General features: G+C 40.8%; 2 protein-coding genes across 2 annotated transcripts in view; one reads left to right on the top strand and one right to left on the bottom strand.

The window, feature by feature from the left end:
• Positions 1-3,034, top strand: part of pcca (propionyl-CoA carboxylase subunit alpha) — a 51,519-nt gene extending 48,485 nt beyond the window's left edge. The window contains exons 22-23 of the mRNA XM_083522957.1: positions 1,073-1,150; positions 2,351-3,034. Coding sequence (XP_083379083.1) covers positions 1,073-1,150; positions 2,351-2,419 — 147 coding nt within the window. The 3' untranslated portion in view covers positions 2,420-3,034. The remainder of the gene's footprint in view (positions 1-1,072; positions 1,151-2,350) is intronic.
• Positions 3,035-3,150: 116 nt separating this feature from the next.
• Positions 3,151-18,195, bottom strand: part of marchf4a (membrane-associated ring finger (C3HC4) 4a) — a 33,519-nt gene continuing 18,474 nt past the window's right edge. Inside the window, exons 3-5 of the mRNA XM_083522977.1 lie at positions 15,116-15,271; positions 14,551-14,743; positions 3,151-5,444 (exon numbers count right to left, since the gene is read on the bottom strand). Coding sequence (XP_083379103.1) covers positions 5,023-5,444; positions 14,551-14,743; positions 15,116-15,271 — 771 coding nt within the window. The 3' untranslated portion in view covers positions 3,151-5,022. The remainder of the gene's footprint in view (positions 5,445-14,550; positions 14,744-15,115; positions 15,272-18,195) is intronic.

The following is an 18,195-nucleotide window of genomic DNA, read 5'->3' as shown; positions in this document are numbered from 1 at the left end:
CTATATGCTGGACGTAGACTGCTTGGCTCCACCAAATACATTACAGCCAGGCGCTCCCCTTTTACAGTAATATTGCCCTCATGTTGCTGCAGCCACACACACACACACACACACACACACACACACACACACACACACACACAGAGAGCTGCTAAGTGCTCCAAGGCTGATTACTCTAACACCAGCAGGGTTATTTTGTAGTCTATAGGTACTGTAAAGACAGTCTACATTTGAAATACAGATAAATAAATATATACAGACACACACACACACACACACGGTTGTCCAGATCACTCATCTGTAAAAAGCCTGATTGATGAGTTCAATGTAATGCTGACATTTATTTGATGGAGCTCAGGGGGAACTTATTAAAGCTTTTATTCGCTCAGACAGAGACTGAGTTTATGGAACCCAATCACATGATCCAGCACTACTCTGAGCCGTGTGTGTGTGTGTGTGTGTGTGTGTGTGTGTGTGTGTGTGTGTGTGTGTGTGTGTGTGTGTGTTGGACAATTGCCCGTCATGTTGAAAAAAAGCGGTATGGTCTCGACAATTGCATTCAACTAAATGCTGTGTAAAAAAAAAAAGTACAGCGAGGTTTTTTTACTTCATTTACTTGCATACTATTTATAATGATAGTATCCAGTGTAGGATACAGCCTGATTAGTTATTGTCTTCTCTATTAAATTGTGTATCGCACCATCCTGCAGTAGCGTCTGATTACGGCTTAAACACACACAGTGAGGAGAAAAAACAACAGGAAATTGCATCTCGTCACCTGCTTAATGTCACATTAAACCAAATGCAGACAAGATCAAATTTGAGTCATATTGAAATATACTGTTCAGAAATCATGTAGGAATGTATACCTCACCCACAAGCTCCGCCCATTTTCCATTATGCAATGGGAAATGTGTACAAGTTCTTGAGCCAATACTTTTGGAGCAATAGTTTTTCTGATTCCTTTGAGTTTGCTTCTGCAGTGAAAAGAATTATGGGATTAACTACACCAACAAGGACACATGCCAAAATAAGGCACCCCAGAAGGCTAACATTTGTGGTGTGTGTGTAGGTTGCAGAGGGGCAGGAGATCTGTGTGATTGAAGCGATGAAGATGCAGAACAGCATGACCGCTGCCAAAACCGCCAAGGTGAGTGCAGACACTCCTTCACTAACCCCCACCAACACACACGTACATACACACACACACACACACACACACACACACACACACACACACACTCCCAGTCAGTCACCCACCCACACACTTACTCATACCCTCCAGCACACAGATCATGATACATGATCTACCTCAGTAGCAGTCTGCTCGATTAATCAGTGTGACATATAGAACGTCCTCTTCTACCGCACCACACTGAACTACCTTACAGTGCCCAGGAACAAGACCAGAGGCAGAAAGACAAAGGAACGCTCCATCTGCTCCACTCCATCTGCTGAAGTTGTTTCTCTCTAATTGTATCTCTGTATGTAATGAGTGAACTGATGCATGAAATACATGTTTAGAGAAAAAAGTGATTCTGTGAGATTTAAGTCTCCAGCATTGGCAATGCCTTACTGACTGAGCCTGTGGCCACGCCTCCTACACCGAGACTTGCGTTCAAAAAAGCGACTCCTTCTTCACAGAGGTCACGCCTTGATAACTGAGCTTGAGGCCACACCTCCTTCACCATCACTGACACAGAGACTATGTATTGTTCACTGCCACACTGGGTCACACCTCCTAGAAGCCACACCTCCTTCACTGCCACACAGAGATGACACGCCTTCTTCACTGACACTGACACACAGAAGCCACACCTCCTTCACTGACACACAGAAGCCACACCTCCTTCACTGACACACACAGAAGCCATGCCTTCTTCATGGACACTGACACACAGAAGCCACGCCTTCTTCATGGACATTGACACACAGAAGCCACGCCTCCTTCACTGCCACACACAGAGAAGGAGGTGTGGCTTCTGTGTGTCAGTGTCCATGAAGAAGCCACACCTTCTTCATGGACACTGACACACAGAAGCCACACCCCCTTCACTGCCACACACAGAAGCCACACCTCCTTACCTGACACACACAGAAGCCACACCTCGTTCATTGCCACACAAAGAAGCCATGCCTTCTTCACTGACATGCACAGAAGCCACACCTCCTTCACTGACATTGTCACTCAGAAGCCACACCTCCTTCACTGATACCATGGCCAACCCTTGTTTAAAGAGACTATAACACACAAGCCAATCTTCAGTGAACGACATGTATAAATTGCATCATATTAATGTTTGAAGGGGTTCATGACCGTGTGTGTGTGCTTGTGTTTCTCTTCCCTCAGGTTAAGACTGTACACTGTAAAGCCGGGGAGACGGTTGGTGAGGGAGATCTGCTGGTAGAGCTGGAGTAAACACACACCTACATTCTGCTCTTCGACCCCATATACATTCTGTGGGGACACAAACACTAAGACATTACTATCCTGGAGTGAACATCCTTCAGCCTTTGTCTTGTCTTTATTTTTTCTTCCTGGTGATTTATTATTATTTTTTTGGATCTATGTGGGATTTCATGGTCAGATTTCATACAAATACCATGTGCCAGATTCACTGAGGGTCATTTGCATCACAGAGTGTCATCGCAGACGTTTCATTACTGTGTCAAGCAACAGCTTGAAGATGGTGCTACACACTCCTGCAGAGTTACTGCTAGATTAACTAGTTACTGTGTCAATATAGGTTGAGATTGAAGGGAAAAAAGCTGAGTAATGCTAGCATGGTTTAGCTCATGGAGCGAAACTGTGATGTTGCTGAACCAGAAACTCCACCTACAAAATGTGTTGCCCTAATGAAAAAGGAATAAGAAAGAAAGAAAGAACCCCCCCACCCCCCCACCCCGGACACGCGCACACACACTTTGTCCACTTATCATTGATATACACAAAGCACCATGGAACCCTGTTCTAATTGTAAATCTTTATAAAAATCAATCTTTGTTATAATAAAAGCAGGTCTTGTGTGGAAAAGCTTTATGTTCATGTACTCGAGTCTCGTCGTCCTGCATGAATCTGTGTCTTCGAAAGCCAATCATTGAGAGTGCATGTGAGTGAGTGGCTCAGATTGATCTAGGGCAGAAACGGTGATGTCACCACTTTTCCCACTCTTCGTCAACCACTTCCTTCTTTCATTTCTCCTCCCATGCCTCTCTCCTTCCCTCCCTTCTTCCCTATTGAGAGAAATGACAAATCCAGATATTTATTTTTTACTTATTTTTTATTTTTTTTATATTGCACTTATTAGTCATCTTTTTAATGCAGCAATGTATTTTCTTTTCGGACATTTTAACAAATGTAAACAAAATGAGTTCGTCAAACAGGAGCGTTGACTCAGGCCACGGTAGTTTCGGTGTGGCTGCGGCTCCTTGGAACCCGGATCCCTTGTTGTATCGACAGTCCATTAACGGTGTTACTGACCCTTCCACAAACAGCCAGGTGTGTTGAAATGTAAACTTTGGAAACATTTTTTCCACCCATGTCATTTTCCACTCGCCCTAAATGTACAGTTGGTAAGCCGCGACTGACGCTGTTCATGTTTTTACATACACACAGGAGCTACAAGGCAAAAGTTATCAAATCATTTTTATGTCTTACTCAAAAACTTTTCCATGAATACATGCACAAATCTGATAAATGATATGAAGAGGCTGTACAGGTAGTCCCCAAGCTAAGATTTTTCGATCTTATGATGAGGATAGTGATACGACAAAATAAAAAAAAATATTGTAAGTTTTGTGTGGCAGGCAAACGTAGCACCGTAAATGCAGTAGGAAACGCTGGGATGCTGCCAGGATGTACCTCAGGTTTTTGCGTTTGTGCTGTTTTAAAGCCCAATTTTATCTCTTTTTTTTTTATTGTATTTTTGGTTTATCGCTACGTCGGCGGACATTAAAACAGCGCGTCTTCTTACTGGTCGTATCGCCCGACTCCGGCCTCCACTCGTGACCTGGTGCTCGTCCACGTGACCCCTACCCACATGTATTCTGTAAACTTCAGAAATTACAGTTCTGTAAATTGCTCTGTTTTGCTAAATTATGTTAAATGTTTTAAATTATTAACAAATTAGAGTATTATGTTACTATTCTCTAGGACTCCTGGGTAGGCTAGGCCATGTCTCGACTAACAATTTTTTCAAGTTATGATGGGGTCACTGGAGAGCATCTCCCATGTAATTCGAGGACTACCTGTATTACACAGCGTTCAGAGTTAAGCATGAAATAGCTTATCGTATGACTTAGCGATAATGTAGTCAAAATTTGGGGAGGGGCCAAACCATGCTTAGGGTGGAAAAACTCAAAATGGCTGCCCATCATGTGACATTTCAGATGTTTTGTTCATGTTAGGTTTGTCCTACTGTGTCTTTAAACCAAATGTATGAATCTGGATATCACTGAAACAAATCGATCATGAAGGCAGACTTTGACAGAAAAGATTGTGGTGAGATAGACTTCCATTACTTGTTAGATAAATTAACCTTGTAGTGCTAGTGCAATACTAATTAGACACCAACAATGTCTGATGGACTACATTTGGGATGAGTGGAAAACGTCTGTTCTGTCATAGCCAACTTTGACCTTGTGTATTGATGTATGTGTTCGAATATTAGATCTGCATTGCATTGTTGTATCTTGTGCTTGAAAAGACTCACCCCCTCTACGTGGTCACATACTAACGTCGACCATACCGAGCCACTCACTTTAAAAAACAAAAAAGAAAACACTATGCTCTGAGCTTGAACTTTAACTCGAAAACACACCCCGCTTCACACAGCCTTAAAGGTGTGCATGACCCTTTGTAAAATTCTCGCTCCTTACTTACAAATAAATGTATTACTTCCATAAAATGCCAAAGTGTCCCCGAAGGACCTCAAGCTCATTTGCTAGCAAACGTCTCTGGGGTCCAACTGTCATTCTTCCCTCTCCGAGTTATATATCTCTGTTTTGGCTTCACACGCAGTCTCAGACGGTGGTGACTCTCATGACCAGCTCGCGGTTGTCATGTCTGGGCTGCATTGTGGCGTTCCTGGGCTCCTGGTTACGCAGATTGAGGCTGAGCAGCTGCAGCAGGCTGTACGCACAGTGGCGCTCTGCCTCTGAGGAGTCCTCTGGAGCCGCGGTGACCGCTGGCACAGTCGTACCCGGGGTGATGGTCACTGTTGCAGCTGTCGTGAGGGCAGAGCTAGAGGGAGACGGGGAAATAGGTGGGGCCACTCCGCCTCGATTGCTCAAGGGGAGCGTGAGGGAGCGTAGGGTGCTGCTGCCCTTCTGAGCGTCCTCCGAGTCCTTCAGCTTGTCATAATTGAGCACCTTCCACTGCTGATTCACAGCCTGCCAGCGGTGGAAGATACGAAACACAGACGGCCCCTCGTGCACAATTAGAGCTGAAAGAGAGAGAGAGAGAGAGAGAGAGAGAGAGAGAACCGAGCCAATAAATAGATGAATATTCATTCTGTAGCAGATCCACTGCTGCATTGTATCCATTTGCACTTGTTTATGTAAAATTATTCAGCTGAAGGCAGCTCATTGTTTCAGAAAGTAGCTACAGGGCTAAAGACATTCGATTAGCAAGAAGAGATTTTTTTTTCATTGACTTTCAGATGTTTTTTATTTATTTGCCCTGATTATCAAACTAGCAGCATGAATTCTTAACAAAATTTTGACCAAATGTTTTGATGATGCACAGTATGGCTTTATTTCTCAAATTCTCAAAGTTCTTTGGCGCTTGTCTGCTGTCACCATTCAGTCATATTGATCAATTATATGGACTTTTCCAGTACCAAAGCTGAAAGTACCACAATTGTAGGAATAATTTTTTACAGTAGCCTGTGTATAATTTGGCTTCTACCTTTTTTTTTTTTTTTTTTTTTTTTGTTTTGTTTGTTCATATACCAATGCTGAACAGGAGGCCACACCCACCACTTGAAATTCCTAGTCGTTGTCTACATGCTCACAAGAGACAAATCCGAATCGAACTTGGCTACTCAGCATTTTTGTAGAGTGAAAGCCGAGTCAGCGTTACGTACTTAACTTTAAAATAAAGTAGGAAGCAGTTGGTATACACACACACACACACACACACACACACACACACACACACACACACACACACACACACACAGAGAGAGAGCAAGAGAGAGACATTTCATCTTCCTTTTTCTGAGGAAGTCTGACTTATTCAGGTCAGCAAAATCCAACACAAACATCGCACAAGCCCGTGTCTGGCCTTTACCTTTGTTTTGGCTTTTTATAACAACGAGTATCTTTATAACAGGGCATGCAGGGTAGTGAGGAGAGAAAAAGACTATAAATGGATCATTACCTTGCATTCGCTCCAGCATCGCAGCTCAGAGCTGAGGAAACTGAAGGCAGACATGGAACTTGTGTACATTGTCTGATATTTTAAATGATATTAGGAAAAACATATTCCTGATAATGTACTATATCATTCATACACATGACGTTAGGTACAATTGTGATTGGTTTTTGATTTACATTGTTACATTTGTTTTGGAAGGTTTAAGACTAGATTTGCTGACAGATTAGCAAAGCAGTTGAACTGTATTAGTTGTGCACACAGTCTTCGCTACTCCCTTCCATCCTCTGGGTTTCTATAGACAGTAGATTAAATAAAAGGCTGTATATGACAAGATATGATGGTGAATAATACCATTTAGAGATTCTGTTGTCCAAGACCCTTTTTGCTATATAAAAAATCCCTCCATATTTAAAGTAATAGGCTTATTAATTATTGTGGACAATAATATTCTTTTATTTTTCCATTTTCCATTCACTGTCTAAACCATCAAGCATTAGTCATTGTCTAGCCATCACATTTGTTCTCATTGGAGTTCAGTCAGAAGGATAAATTGACTAAAATGGCTCATTTTGTTCATTACATCAGGATAAGTGGTCTTGCGGAAAATCTAATCACAAATTTCTCTTCATATGTAGGCAACCAACACATCTTTTGTCCAAAAGACGTTGCTTTGGCTTTTGTACTTTGAGCTATGAGGCGAACAAGATGCAATTTAGCTTCCAGTTCAATATCAGGCAAAATGCATGGTGCAATAATCACACTGATTTTCAAAACTCTTGTTATATACTGAAATAAACACAAGGACATTACAGAGATCAAACGGTAGCAGCGGCCATCTTGAAGACATCAGCACATAGTTTGGTATGAAAACTAACAATAGACTCGTTTAGTTTGAATCTGGAATCGGGTTTTGGATGGTAATTAAGTTCTAATATACTTTTTCTGATGTTTTACGAAACAAATGTTTATGCAAAACCAAATTACAAATCTTCTGAACGTATGGAGTTTTATGCTAAACCAGTGACTTCAAGCATGTTAGCATCATTGGATCTCCAGTACAAAACAAATAAACAAAGCTGCAAATTTGTGTAAATGTTATTGTTTTCACCATATGGTTCCTTTAAATTGTAATAAAAAAAAACTATCAGGAGCCTCCTTATCTATCAGTAAATCGCTTTTCCTCTCTATCACATCCATCCTTCTAAATAAACACCAAAGAAAGGACTCCTTATCTGTCAGTTTATCTCTCTCTCGTTCTCACGCTTCCGTTTTATCTTTGCACGGTGGACTGCAGTCATTCTCATTACCGGTGGAGAATTTGAGCCGGGTATTGATTTAACAAACACACTTTGCCCACTAGAGCTGGGAAAATGAAAAACGAGGCTGACTGGAGGAAGCTCTCTGGGCGATACTTGAATTTTGATCAGCGAGTCATTTTCCAGAGTCTGGCAGCTTCACAGTTTTTTTTTCTTTCTTTCACTTTCTTCTCTCCTCCTTGGTTTAAAAGAGGCAGATGTACAGGACAGGGGGGTGTGGAGACGGATGATCCGCTGTGGTGACCCCTAATGAGAGAAGCTGAAAGAAGACGACGACGACATTCTTCTCTTTTCCCCACGATACCATAAATTATTCTCATTTGCGGCAAACTGAATTGAAACGTTATGACTGGGGAATAATCGAATAAATAATATTAAATGGCTTCCATATTTAGAGGTGTGCTGTCTCAGCAGGTACTTTTAGAGCGAGCTTGATTCTTTCTTAGTGTTTCTAAATAAAGAGCTGGTTCTTCTGAGCATCTTATAGTTATAATTTTGAAGCTTTGTCAACATTTTGGCTGCATTCTATTAAATTAAAAATGAACACCAGTTGTCTGGCGATTTTCAGCCCAAGTGACAGATTTTATGCCAGTTTATGCCTTCCTATGATTTTGAAATGCCTTTTATTGCTACTACACAGTCTTGTTTATGAGCATTGTAAATGCTAGTTGATGTATCTGATGCAGCAACTTATACTGCATAGGTTCTGTTTTCTCTCTTTCTACAATGATGACTTGGGCTGCGTTACAATTCACATTTAACACTCCCTTGATGTCTTTGCTTTGGGGTTACCTTAGGGGGAAACCCTGTCACCATTTTAAGCCTGTTCTATTACTATTTATGTATTCACCTTCGGTAACCTCTTTGTCCTGCTATGGGGTGGCCATGGTTCTAGTTTTTATCCAGAGTTGTGCAGGCTCCCACTATGTCCACATGAGGTTCTCCATTGCCAGAGCTTGCTTGGCTGTGAATATAGCCTGAATGGTAGAGTACAATCTACATACATTCTCATTTAGGCACAATTTAGCATAGCAAATAATGCTACATGTATTTTTTGGATATGGGAAACAGGAGAGCTTCACGTAGACATAGTAAGAGCTGGGTGAACTCTACTAACCTGAGTTCAGGACTGAACCAGAACCCTGAAGCTGTGAAGTTCATTTTGCAATTTATGTTTATATGTTGATTCACCAATTGCTTTTGCATTAGCAGTGTTTTACCACTTTTCTGTAGTGTATATGTCTGACTCACCGGCAGCTCAATCATCAGCCAATTAGATGACTCAAACTGTGTTCCCATACAGTTTTAACAATCCCTTGTTGATTCACCCCCTTGGAGTTTCCCTGAGTGGGATTCCCATCGCTATTTAAAGCCTGTTGTATAGCAAAAAATTATATATATATTTTTTAAAGCGTTTATCATAAACTTAAATTAAGCTTAAGAGACATGTAGCATAAGCTTAATACTCTCTCTTTAATTCTCTGTATATTCTACCATGTATTACCAAAGGTATATGGACACCAGACTATCATATTCATATACAGTGAGGAAAAAAAAGTATCTAAACACCCTGCTATTTTGCAAGTTCTCCCACTTAGAAAATCATGGAGGGTCTGAAATTGTCATCGTAGGTGCATGTCCACTGTGAGAGACATAATCTAAAAAAAAAAAAAATAAATCCAGAAATCACAATATATGATTTTTAAACTATTTATTTGTATGATACAGCTGCAAATAAGTATTTGAACACCTGTCTATCAGCTAGAATTCTGACCCTCAAAGACCTGTTAGTCTGCCTTTAAAATGTCCACCTCCACTACATTTATTATCCTAAATTAGATGCACCTGTTTGAGGTCGTTAGCTGCATAAACACACCTGTCCATCCCATACAATCAGTAAGAATCCAACTACTAACATGTCCAAGACCAAAGAGTTGTCCAAAGACACTAGAGACAAAATTGTACACCTCCACAAGGCTGGAAAGGGCTACGGGGAAATTGCCAAGCAGCTTGGTGAAGAAAGGTCCACTGTTGGAGCAATCATTAGAAAATGGAAGAAGCTAAACATGACTGTCAATCTCCCTCGGACTGGGGCTCCATGCAAGATCTCACCTTGTGGGGTCTCAATGATCCTAAGGAAGGTGAGAAATCAGCCCAGAACTACACAGGAGGAGCTGGTCAATGACCTGAAAAGAGCTGGGACCACCGTTTCCAAGGTTACTGTCGGTAATACACTAAGACGTCATGGTTTGAAATCATGCATGGCACGGAAGGTTCCCCTGCTTAAACCAGCACATGTCCAGGCACGTCTTAAGTTTGCCAATGACCATTTGGATGACCCAGAGGAGTCATGGGAGAAAGTCATGTGGTCAGATGAGACCAAAATAGAACTTTTGGGTCATAATTCCACTAAATGTGTTTGGAGGAAGAAGAATGATGAGTACCATCCCAAGAACACCATCCCTACTGTGAAGCATGGGGGTGGTAGCATCATGCTTTGGGGGTGTTTTTCTGCACATAGGACAGGGCGACTGCACTGTATTAAGGAGAGGATGACCGGGGCCATGTATTGCGAGATTTTGGGGAACAACCTCCTTCCCTCAGTTAGAGCATCGAAGATGGGTCGAGGCTGGGTCTTCCAACATGACAATGACCTGAAGCACACAGGAAGGATAACCAAGGAGTGGCTCTGTAAGAAGCATATCAAGGTTCTGGCATGGCCTAGCCAGTCTCCAGACCTAAACCCAATAGAGAATCTTTGGAGAGAGCTCAAACACCGTGTTTCTCAGCGACAGGCCAGAAACCTGACTGATCTAGAGAAGATCTGTGTGGAGGAGTGGGCCAAAATCCCTCCTGCAGTGTGTGCAAACCTGGTAAAAAAAAAAAAAAACTACAGGAAACGTTTGACCTCTGTAATTGCAAACAAAGGCTACTGTACCAAATATTAACATTGACTTTCTTAGGTGTTTAAATACTTATTTGCAGCTGTATCATACAAATTAATAGTTAAAAAATCATACATTGTGATTTCTGGATTTTTTTAAATTTTTATTACGTCTCTCACAGTGGACATGCACCTACGATGACCATTTCAGACCCCTCCATGATTTCTAAGTGGGAGAACTTGTAAAATAGCAGGGTGTTCAAATACTTATTTTCCTCACTGTAAGCTTGTTGATGTTATAATTATCTCCACTTTTCTGAACAGTCTTTACACTAGATTTTGGTATGTGTCTGTGGAGATGTTTGTGTAGTCAATTTTCCAGTTTATCCTTTAGGTGTTCAGTAGGGTTTTGATCAGGGCTTTGTGCAGAACACTTAAGATCTTCCTCTCCTAAATTGGCCAACTTGGCTTTCTTACTTTTCTCATTTTTCCTGACATGACAGAACAGGTCTGGGTTTGTTCCAGTGTTTCTGTTTCAGTGAATGTAAATTGTAATGGGGGAAAGACATGGGGAAGAACCATATACGAGCGTGATGTTCCGTGCAACAAAATTCTGTACCATTTCAACCTCTCATCAAACAACAAAAGGGCCTGATCTCCAGCCCATTTTCTTAGGGTTCCCTTCTCTTTACAATTCCACACTCGCACTTCATCCAACTAACGTTAAAAACGTATGCTGCTCTCACAAAATTTGTTCTGCTCAGGGCTGGATTTCCCAAAAATCTTCCCACCAACAAACATACCATTATATGGTACAGAAAGCTTCACATTGAAAACTAGATTTGACATCTACTGTAGCTTGTGCAGTTTCATTAAATAATTTTCTGCAAGTAAGTTAGCTCGTTCCTGACAGTGTAGGTTTGGAATCTAACCAATTTCCACTTCCACTTGGGTTACACTTAAGGGAGTGACTGAGATATTATCAGTTAATATTTAATTATACAGATAAGGATTTACCAAATGCAATGATGCCAATGGTTTGCACCTTGCAAACAGAATATTATTAAGTAAATGATAGAAAACAGAAAGTATTTCACTACAAATCTAAATAAATACGTTGGTATACACTTTTGTGTTGTAATGTCAGCTATGCTGTAATAGATGGTATTTTTGGAGGAATAACAAATGACTATAGAAAATCCAACTATAAAATCCAACCTTCATTAACTGGATTTTTCTCTCATCTATGTCTCACTTGTTCTCTTTCCCTTCATCCACTCTGTACAGCTACATGTGGAGATGGCATGATCTGTTGAACAACGGACAGAATCATTGATCCCTCCTCTTACCATACATGTGCACACACAGATTAGTCACAGAAACAATGCAGACTGCTCTGTTTGGCCTCTCGCAGCCTGTAGACACGGCCAGTCTCCCATCAGCAGTAATAAAAATATATTATTATTCTCTTCATTCAGCTGAAGGAGTGCGTAACTGCTTCCACTCTCAATCCAATAGCTTTGCTTGCTCTATTCAGGCATGTCTGTCTTCCTAATACAGGGAGAGTCTTTCCTTTCCATCAGCGTATGGATATTATAGCTTCGGCCTCTCAAGCCCTCGCGGTTTTCTCATCTGTTTTTATAGACCATCTGTGACATGACGTTACAGAACAGTGACTCTGTCAAAGCCTCGTATTTTTTTCATTGCGGCTCGAGAGCATGGAGCTGGAGAAGCCATCAAACACATCCCAGTGCCATCCTTTATCGTGTTCTGAGGATTACGGGCCGGCCTTTTATTATAGCAATTATGTTCGAGGAAATCTGAGCCATTTGTCACTATTATCAAGCCTCTGTTCCTCTTGCTTTTCTTCGATTCATGTTTACCACTTGCTCTCTATTAAATGTGCAAGTAGCTCTTGTCACAGATCTCGCAGCAAAGCAGATCCGCAATTATCATCTGACACTTAATTTATAAACGAGTCTATCATTTAATTAGGAGTGAAGCTTCTCTGAAAGGGCGTTGAGGAGAGAACAGGATTGATGGCAAGACTGCATTTTCCCTCAGTTACACCCAGGTTTCTGGCCTGCTTTGTGTTTTAATGCCCACATACTGGGTGGGTGATGACTGAATATACATGCAGCCACATTAAGACCCACTCTATTCAAGGATATGGTTTAAGATAGCAATAAAGATATTTTTTGGGATTGTCAATTGTTACTTGCATATACTGACCAGGCATAGCATTATGACTTTATGACTTTATGAGCAGTGATGGCACTTGTTAGTGGGTGTATTAGGCAGCAAGTGAACATTTTGTCCTCAAAGTTTGTGTGTTAGAAGTGGGAAAAATGGGCGCGCGTAAAGGATTTGAGCGAGTTTGACAAATTGTGACTGCTAGACGCCTGGGTCTGAGCATCTTCAAAACCGCAGCTCCTGTGGGATGTTCCTGGTCTGCAGTGGTCAGTATCTATCAAAAGTGGTCCAAGGAAGGAACAGTGGTGAAGAGTGGTGATGCACGTGGGGAGTGAAGGCTAGTCTGTGTGGTCCGATCTAACAGACAAGCTTCTGTAGCTCAAACTGCTAAATAGGTTAATGTTAATTCTCAATGGGTCAGAACTGTTTTGGCAGCAAAAGGGGGACCAACACAATATTAGGAGGATGGTCTTAACAGTATGGATAATCTGTGTATTTTTGAGATAAATTTTTATTATGTAAACGATTTTTCCTTTGTACAAGAAAGAACAGCTTTTGTTGGAGTGAAAACTTGAGTTCATTATGTATCAATTTCTTTTACACAAAAAGTTCTACATTTTTAATGGAGTGCCAATACTTCTGGACTCCTACTCTACTGCTCTGAGACATGTAGCTGAGATCAATCAGCTTTAGCATGCCTTTAAACCTTAATGTGCAGACTGAGAAGACCTGCCGGAGCAGCAGAAAACTTGAGCTCTGCTCAGTCTAGACGAGTCTGTCTGCACATTTAAATTCGGAGATGAGTGAATCTGGCAGCTTTTATGTATAAATATCTCAATTATCCATAGCCAAGAATGAAGCCGCTCAATAACGCCCACAGCCTACTTTTTTTTCTTTTGCAGTACATTTTATGCTGTCATTTCATAAATGAGCTTTGTGTGTGCATGTGGTGTGACCATCCCAGTGGTGCTCCAGGGGACAGTTGGAACAACATGTCTTAATTAGGGTGGTTTTAACTGAGAATATACTGTATACTGACATGTTTTTATGTTTTAACACCAAAGAGGGTTTTTGTTTACAGTTTGGATTTTTGTTTAGGGTGGACATCTTGTTCAAAGCAAGTCGTAACCTCCTGGCAGATGCATGCATAGTCAGTGCAAAAAATATTTTGGAACTTGGAAGCACTTCTAGGTAATGACATTAAAGGAACATTTCCTAAACACCACCATATGCACAGTAGGTTTCAGACATTTCCTTGTATGCATGTGCATGCCAGTGAACACAAAAAAACATCCCAGTCTTGTCTCAACACAACAGGAAATGCATATTGCAGTTCCAATCAAGATTTGTGCTATACTTCATAAATTGTGTCTGAGGAAATTTTTTTTCCCCAACAGCTCATTATGGAAGTGGTGTCTGACAGCTATTTCTAAAACTTAACAACCCCAAGAATCAAGTAAACCGTTCTTCTATCTTAATGGTTAAGGCTCTGGGTTACTGCTCGGAAGATCGAAGGATCAAGCCCCAGTATCGCCAATATGCCGCTCTTTGGGGCCCTTGAGCAAGGCCCTTAACCCTCTGTGCTCCAGGGGCGCTGTATCATAGCTGACCTGGCGCTCTGACCCTAGCTTCCTAAAATTGCTTGGATATACGAAGAAAGAATTCCACTGTGCTGAAAAGTATATATGAGAAACATTTCGTCTCTTCACAGTGACAGAAACAGGTGTAAATCTTTACCCATTTAAAGAAAAGGCACACATGCCGGTTCCTCGACTCACCGATGCAGACGAGGTCCATGAAGCCGTACATGGCGTAGCAGATCTGGAAGAGCAGGTCCTGGCGCTGCCACTTGGCCGAGGGACTGAGCGAAGACCACACGAGCCATGAGATACTGGCGATGAGGAAGAGCGAACCGAGCACCGCCGCCGCAATCTGCACCTTCTCGATTACTGTCAGGGATATCGCCTGCCACTGCATGGACACAGGCATCGGTTATAACAATGCAAGCCGATTACTTCCAACATCTCCAAACATGGTCGTAAGGTATGTTGTCCAAAAATATACGAATGAATGATAGATTGAAGAAGCTCATCTCTAATATTTCTTTAAAAAAAGTGGTTGACACACGGTCCTGTTTTTTTTAATGTTTCATCTCCTGAAATAGTGTCTAAAACATTTTGGATTCTGTATACAGTGCATTTAATTGTTTATTTTATTTTGCGCTCGAACTTTTCCGCTGTGCACACAAGATTCTACAACTCTAACTCAAACTTACCTCGTACTTTCACAACAATCTTTGAGCTGCTTAAGAGCTGAATGTGTCAGTGATGTGTAGCAGGTCACCTGTAGTGGATTCTTGGTGCTGATGGCGATGACATGGTACTTGTAGTAGCACAGCTCACAGCTCCACGAGCCTCTTTCGCTGATCCACTTTATTAGGCATGGCTCATGAGTGCAGCGCACCGAGCCACTACAGCGACACGGGCTCAACAGCTCACCCTGCAGGGCCCAAAACACACAGCACATTTAGGACATGGTTATGTAGTATATAAATTACATACACACAGTATTTCACAGTGAGTACACCCCTCACGTTTCAACCATTTATATACTTTAGATAAGTCAGTGTGCAGTTTGTATAGCAGTACAGATTTACTGTCCTCTAAAAATAACAACCTACAGCTATTATTGTCAAAATAACTTGCAACAAAAGTGAGTACACCCTAAGTGTTAACAGCTGTATGTCATTTCCCCATGCAAAGCCACATGTCCATGTTCCTGCTTCTAACACATCAAATTTGAGGGGAAAATGTTCACTTGCTGCCCAATATATCCCACCCACCAACAGGTGCCAAGAAGAAGAGATAATTACCAGTCATAATGTTATGCCGTTACATATATATATATATATATATATATATATATATATATATATATATATATATATATATATATATATATATATAATAATAATTTTACCAAGCACGTTTTGGGAGGTGGACGCAAACCCAAGGGAACCTTGTTTCCAGCTCAGAATCGAACCAGGGACCCTAAAGCTGTGAGGCAGGAGTTCCCCACTACTGTGCCACCTCATGTGAAAGTCAACAATTATTCCTATTTTATACTGCACACGGTGGCTCACAAGGACAGCAATTAACCTCATTAGCAAGCCATATTGTGCTGCTGTGACTGTCTTCAAACCATTGTCTTTCACAACAAGGTTAACAGTTTCCATTCGAGTTCTGCTTTCGTGTGCACCTGCACTGACAATTCCCAGAAAAACTCCATCCTTGCAACTTGTACAATTTCCATTATTTGCCCGGTGTATTCACAAGCGCTTTAGGACAACACTGTACAGCTTGAAAGTGCTTTCAGTAAACTGTGTGTGGGCGGCAGAGACAAAAAGAAAATACTCATGAGAAAGGCCGCCGTGTTTGCATGAAGCTCTTTTAGCCAATTTGCTGAATGACTGTACATCCTTCTGTCACTGCCTTTATTATGAGAATACAAACAGTGCTTATGGAGAAAACTTTGCCTCAGAGCACATTCTTTATTGAACAGTATACAGAGAGAATACTGGGCTGAACTTTGTTTGGCCCAATACTATCTTGTAAGTCATTCTTGAAAGTGAACTTGTAATGAGTATGGTAGTCTTGAAAGCTACAATGGATTTGCTAGACAACTAATAATATGCAGTAATTGCTGACTAAATAGAGTTGCCACATTATACTATCTCCGAGCTTCACTGACAAGCACCACCATATGTGGTTCTTCTTAAAACCATTGCAACCAGGTTCGAGGGCATTTGGGTGCTGTCCATTTACGTTCACTGGATCTACAAGATTCAAAACTGTTCCACCCTGACAATGCCTCTAAGCAAGCTGTGTTCATTCAGCCACAAGGGTGTTATTTAAGTTTTATCCATATCTTCATGGAGCTGGCTTTGTGCGTTTTCATTCTTTAACACGTTTGGGTGTTCACCTAGTTCAAGTGAAGGAAAATGTAATGCTACCACAACCAAAGAAATCCTATTTCATTGTGTGCTACATGCGCCTTTTGACCATATAGTATACGTGGCTGTGAATTGGCCAGGGTTAATTGGGACAAAGAAAAAAAGAAATTACTGTTTTTCCGCAAACAGATTCCATGCAATATTGTATTTTTTTTGTTTGTTTTTTTTTTTATCAGAAATGTGAAATCCAAAATATTGTGCATCCTGTAGTTTCACAGGAAGCAAACCTAAACAGGCATAGGCACTCATCAAGAGGGAAAATATTTGTGCATCAAAGGAGAGATGTTATCAATTTGAAGCATGTGTTGGATCCAACGACAAAACTGGTTATCTCATTCTCTAATTGTTTACGAGAGTGCACTTTTGTACAATACCAAATACTACAGCGAGTCTTCACTATAGAAACATTCTGCAAATTTGATCTGTTCTAAGCTACACAATGGTCTCAAGCTCCTTTCACACATACACATTTTGGTACTTATTTAAGAAGAGGTTAAATGTTAAAGCATGCCCAGAGACAAACTGTATCGAACAAACTGGCAAACTTGTCAAGGATGGCTCATGTATTAATCAAAATCAATACCTTATCTGGAAATGCCTGTAGTCAGCAAAGAAGAAGTGGAGTGATTCAGACATGTAGAGGCTGATGGGCATTTGTGCAAAATGAACAAGAACAAAATTCTTCATTAAGATGAAGGTGATAAACATGTGCTTGGAAAAAATGCACGATTGTTTACTCAGCCTGCATAACGACTCGTGTGAAAACACGGTTGGTACAATTCTCAGAAAGATACTGCAAACTCAGCTCTACTGGTGCTACCAGTCCATGGGACTGAACATAGGGACTGGGACACAGTGTGAAAGAACGTTTATGTTGTAGGAAAAGATTAAGAATGAACTTTTAATGAAGAATTTAGAAATATTATTGTACCTTTATTTTAAGCCAAAGCCAAAAAATTATCCCAATACCAGCTGCAGTTCCCCCCAAAGGGGAACCTTAATAAACATAAGAACCGTAAGAGGATATTGAGTTTTTTTTTTTTTTGCAAATTCAAGCTGAGACCATCCTATAGTATTTATACCAGATTTATAATTTAGGTTTTTTAAATGCTCAGAAATATTTCATTTTGTTGTTCTTGACTTAAAATACCACACTACCTTAAAATGTGACTTGTTTGAATGTGACTCTTAATATAGTATTTTTTAAATATTAGATATTTGTAGTATTATTTTATTATATAAATGACCAAAAGCAAAAAAGAAGGTGGAATTGTTTCGTACAACTTATGTGCATTCTAATGCCTCACATCATTGCTTGCAGTTTTGGAACCACTCCGTTATCATAACTATTCCTTTTTCCTTTACACTTAACCACTAGCTTTCTAACTTTGTTATTCTACAAAGTGACTAA

Source organism: Silurus aristotelis (assembly GCF_946808225.1).
Source record: "Silurus aristotelis genome assembly, chromosome: 20".
Lineage (NCBI taxonomy): Eukaryota > Metazoa > Chordata > Actinopteri > Siluriformes > Siluridae > Silurus > Silurus aristotelis.
The sequence above is the reverse complement of the archived record's forward strand: the minus strand, read 5'-3'. Positions and strand labels throughout refer to the sequence as shown.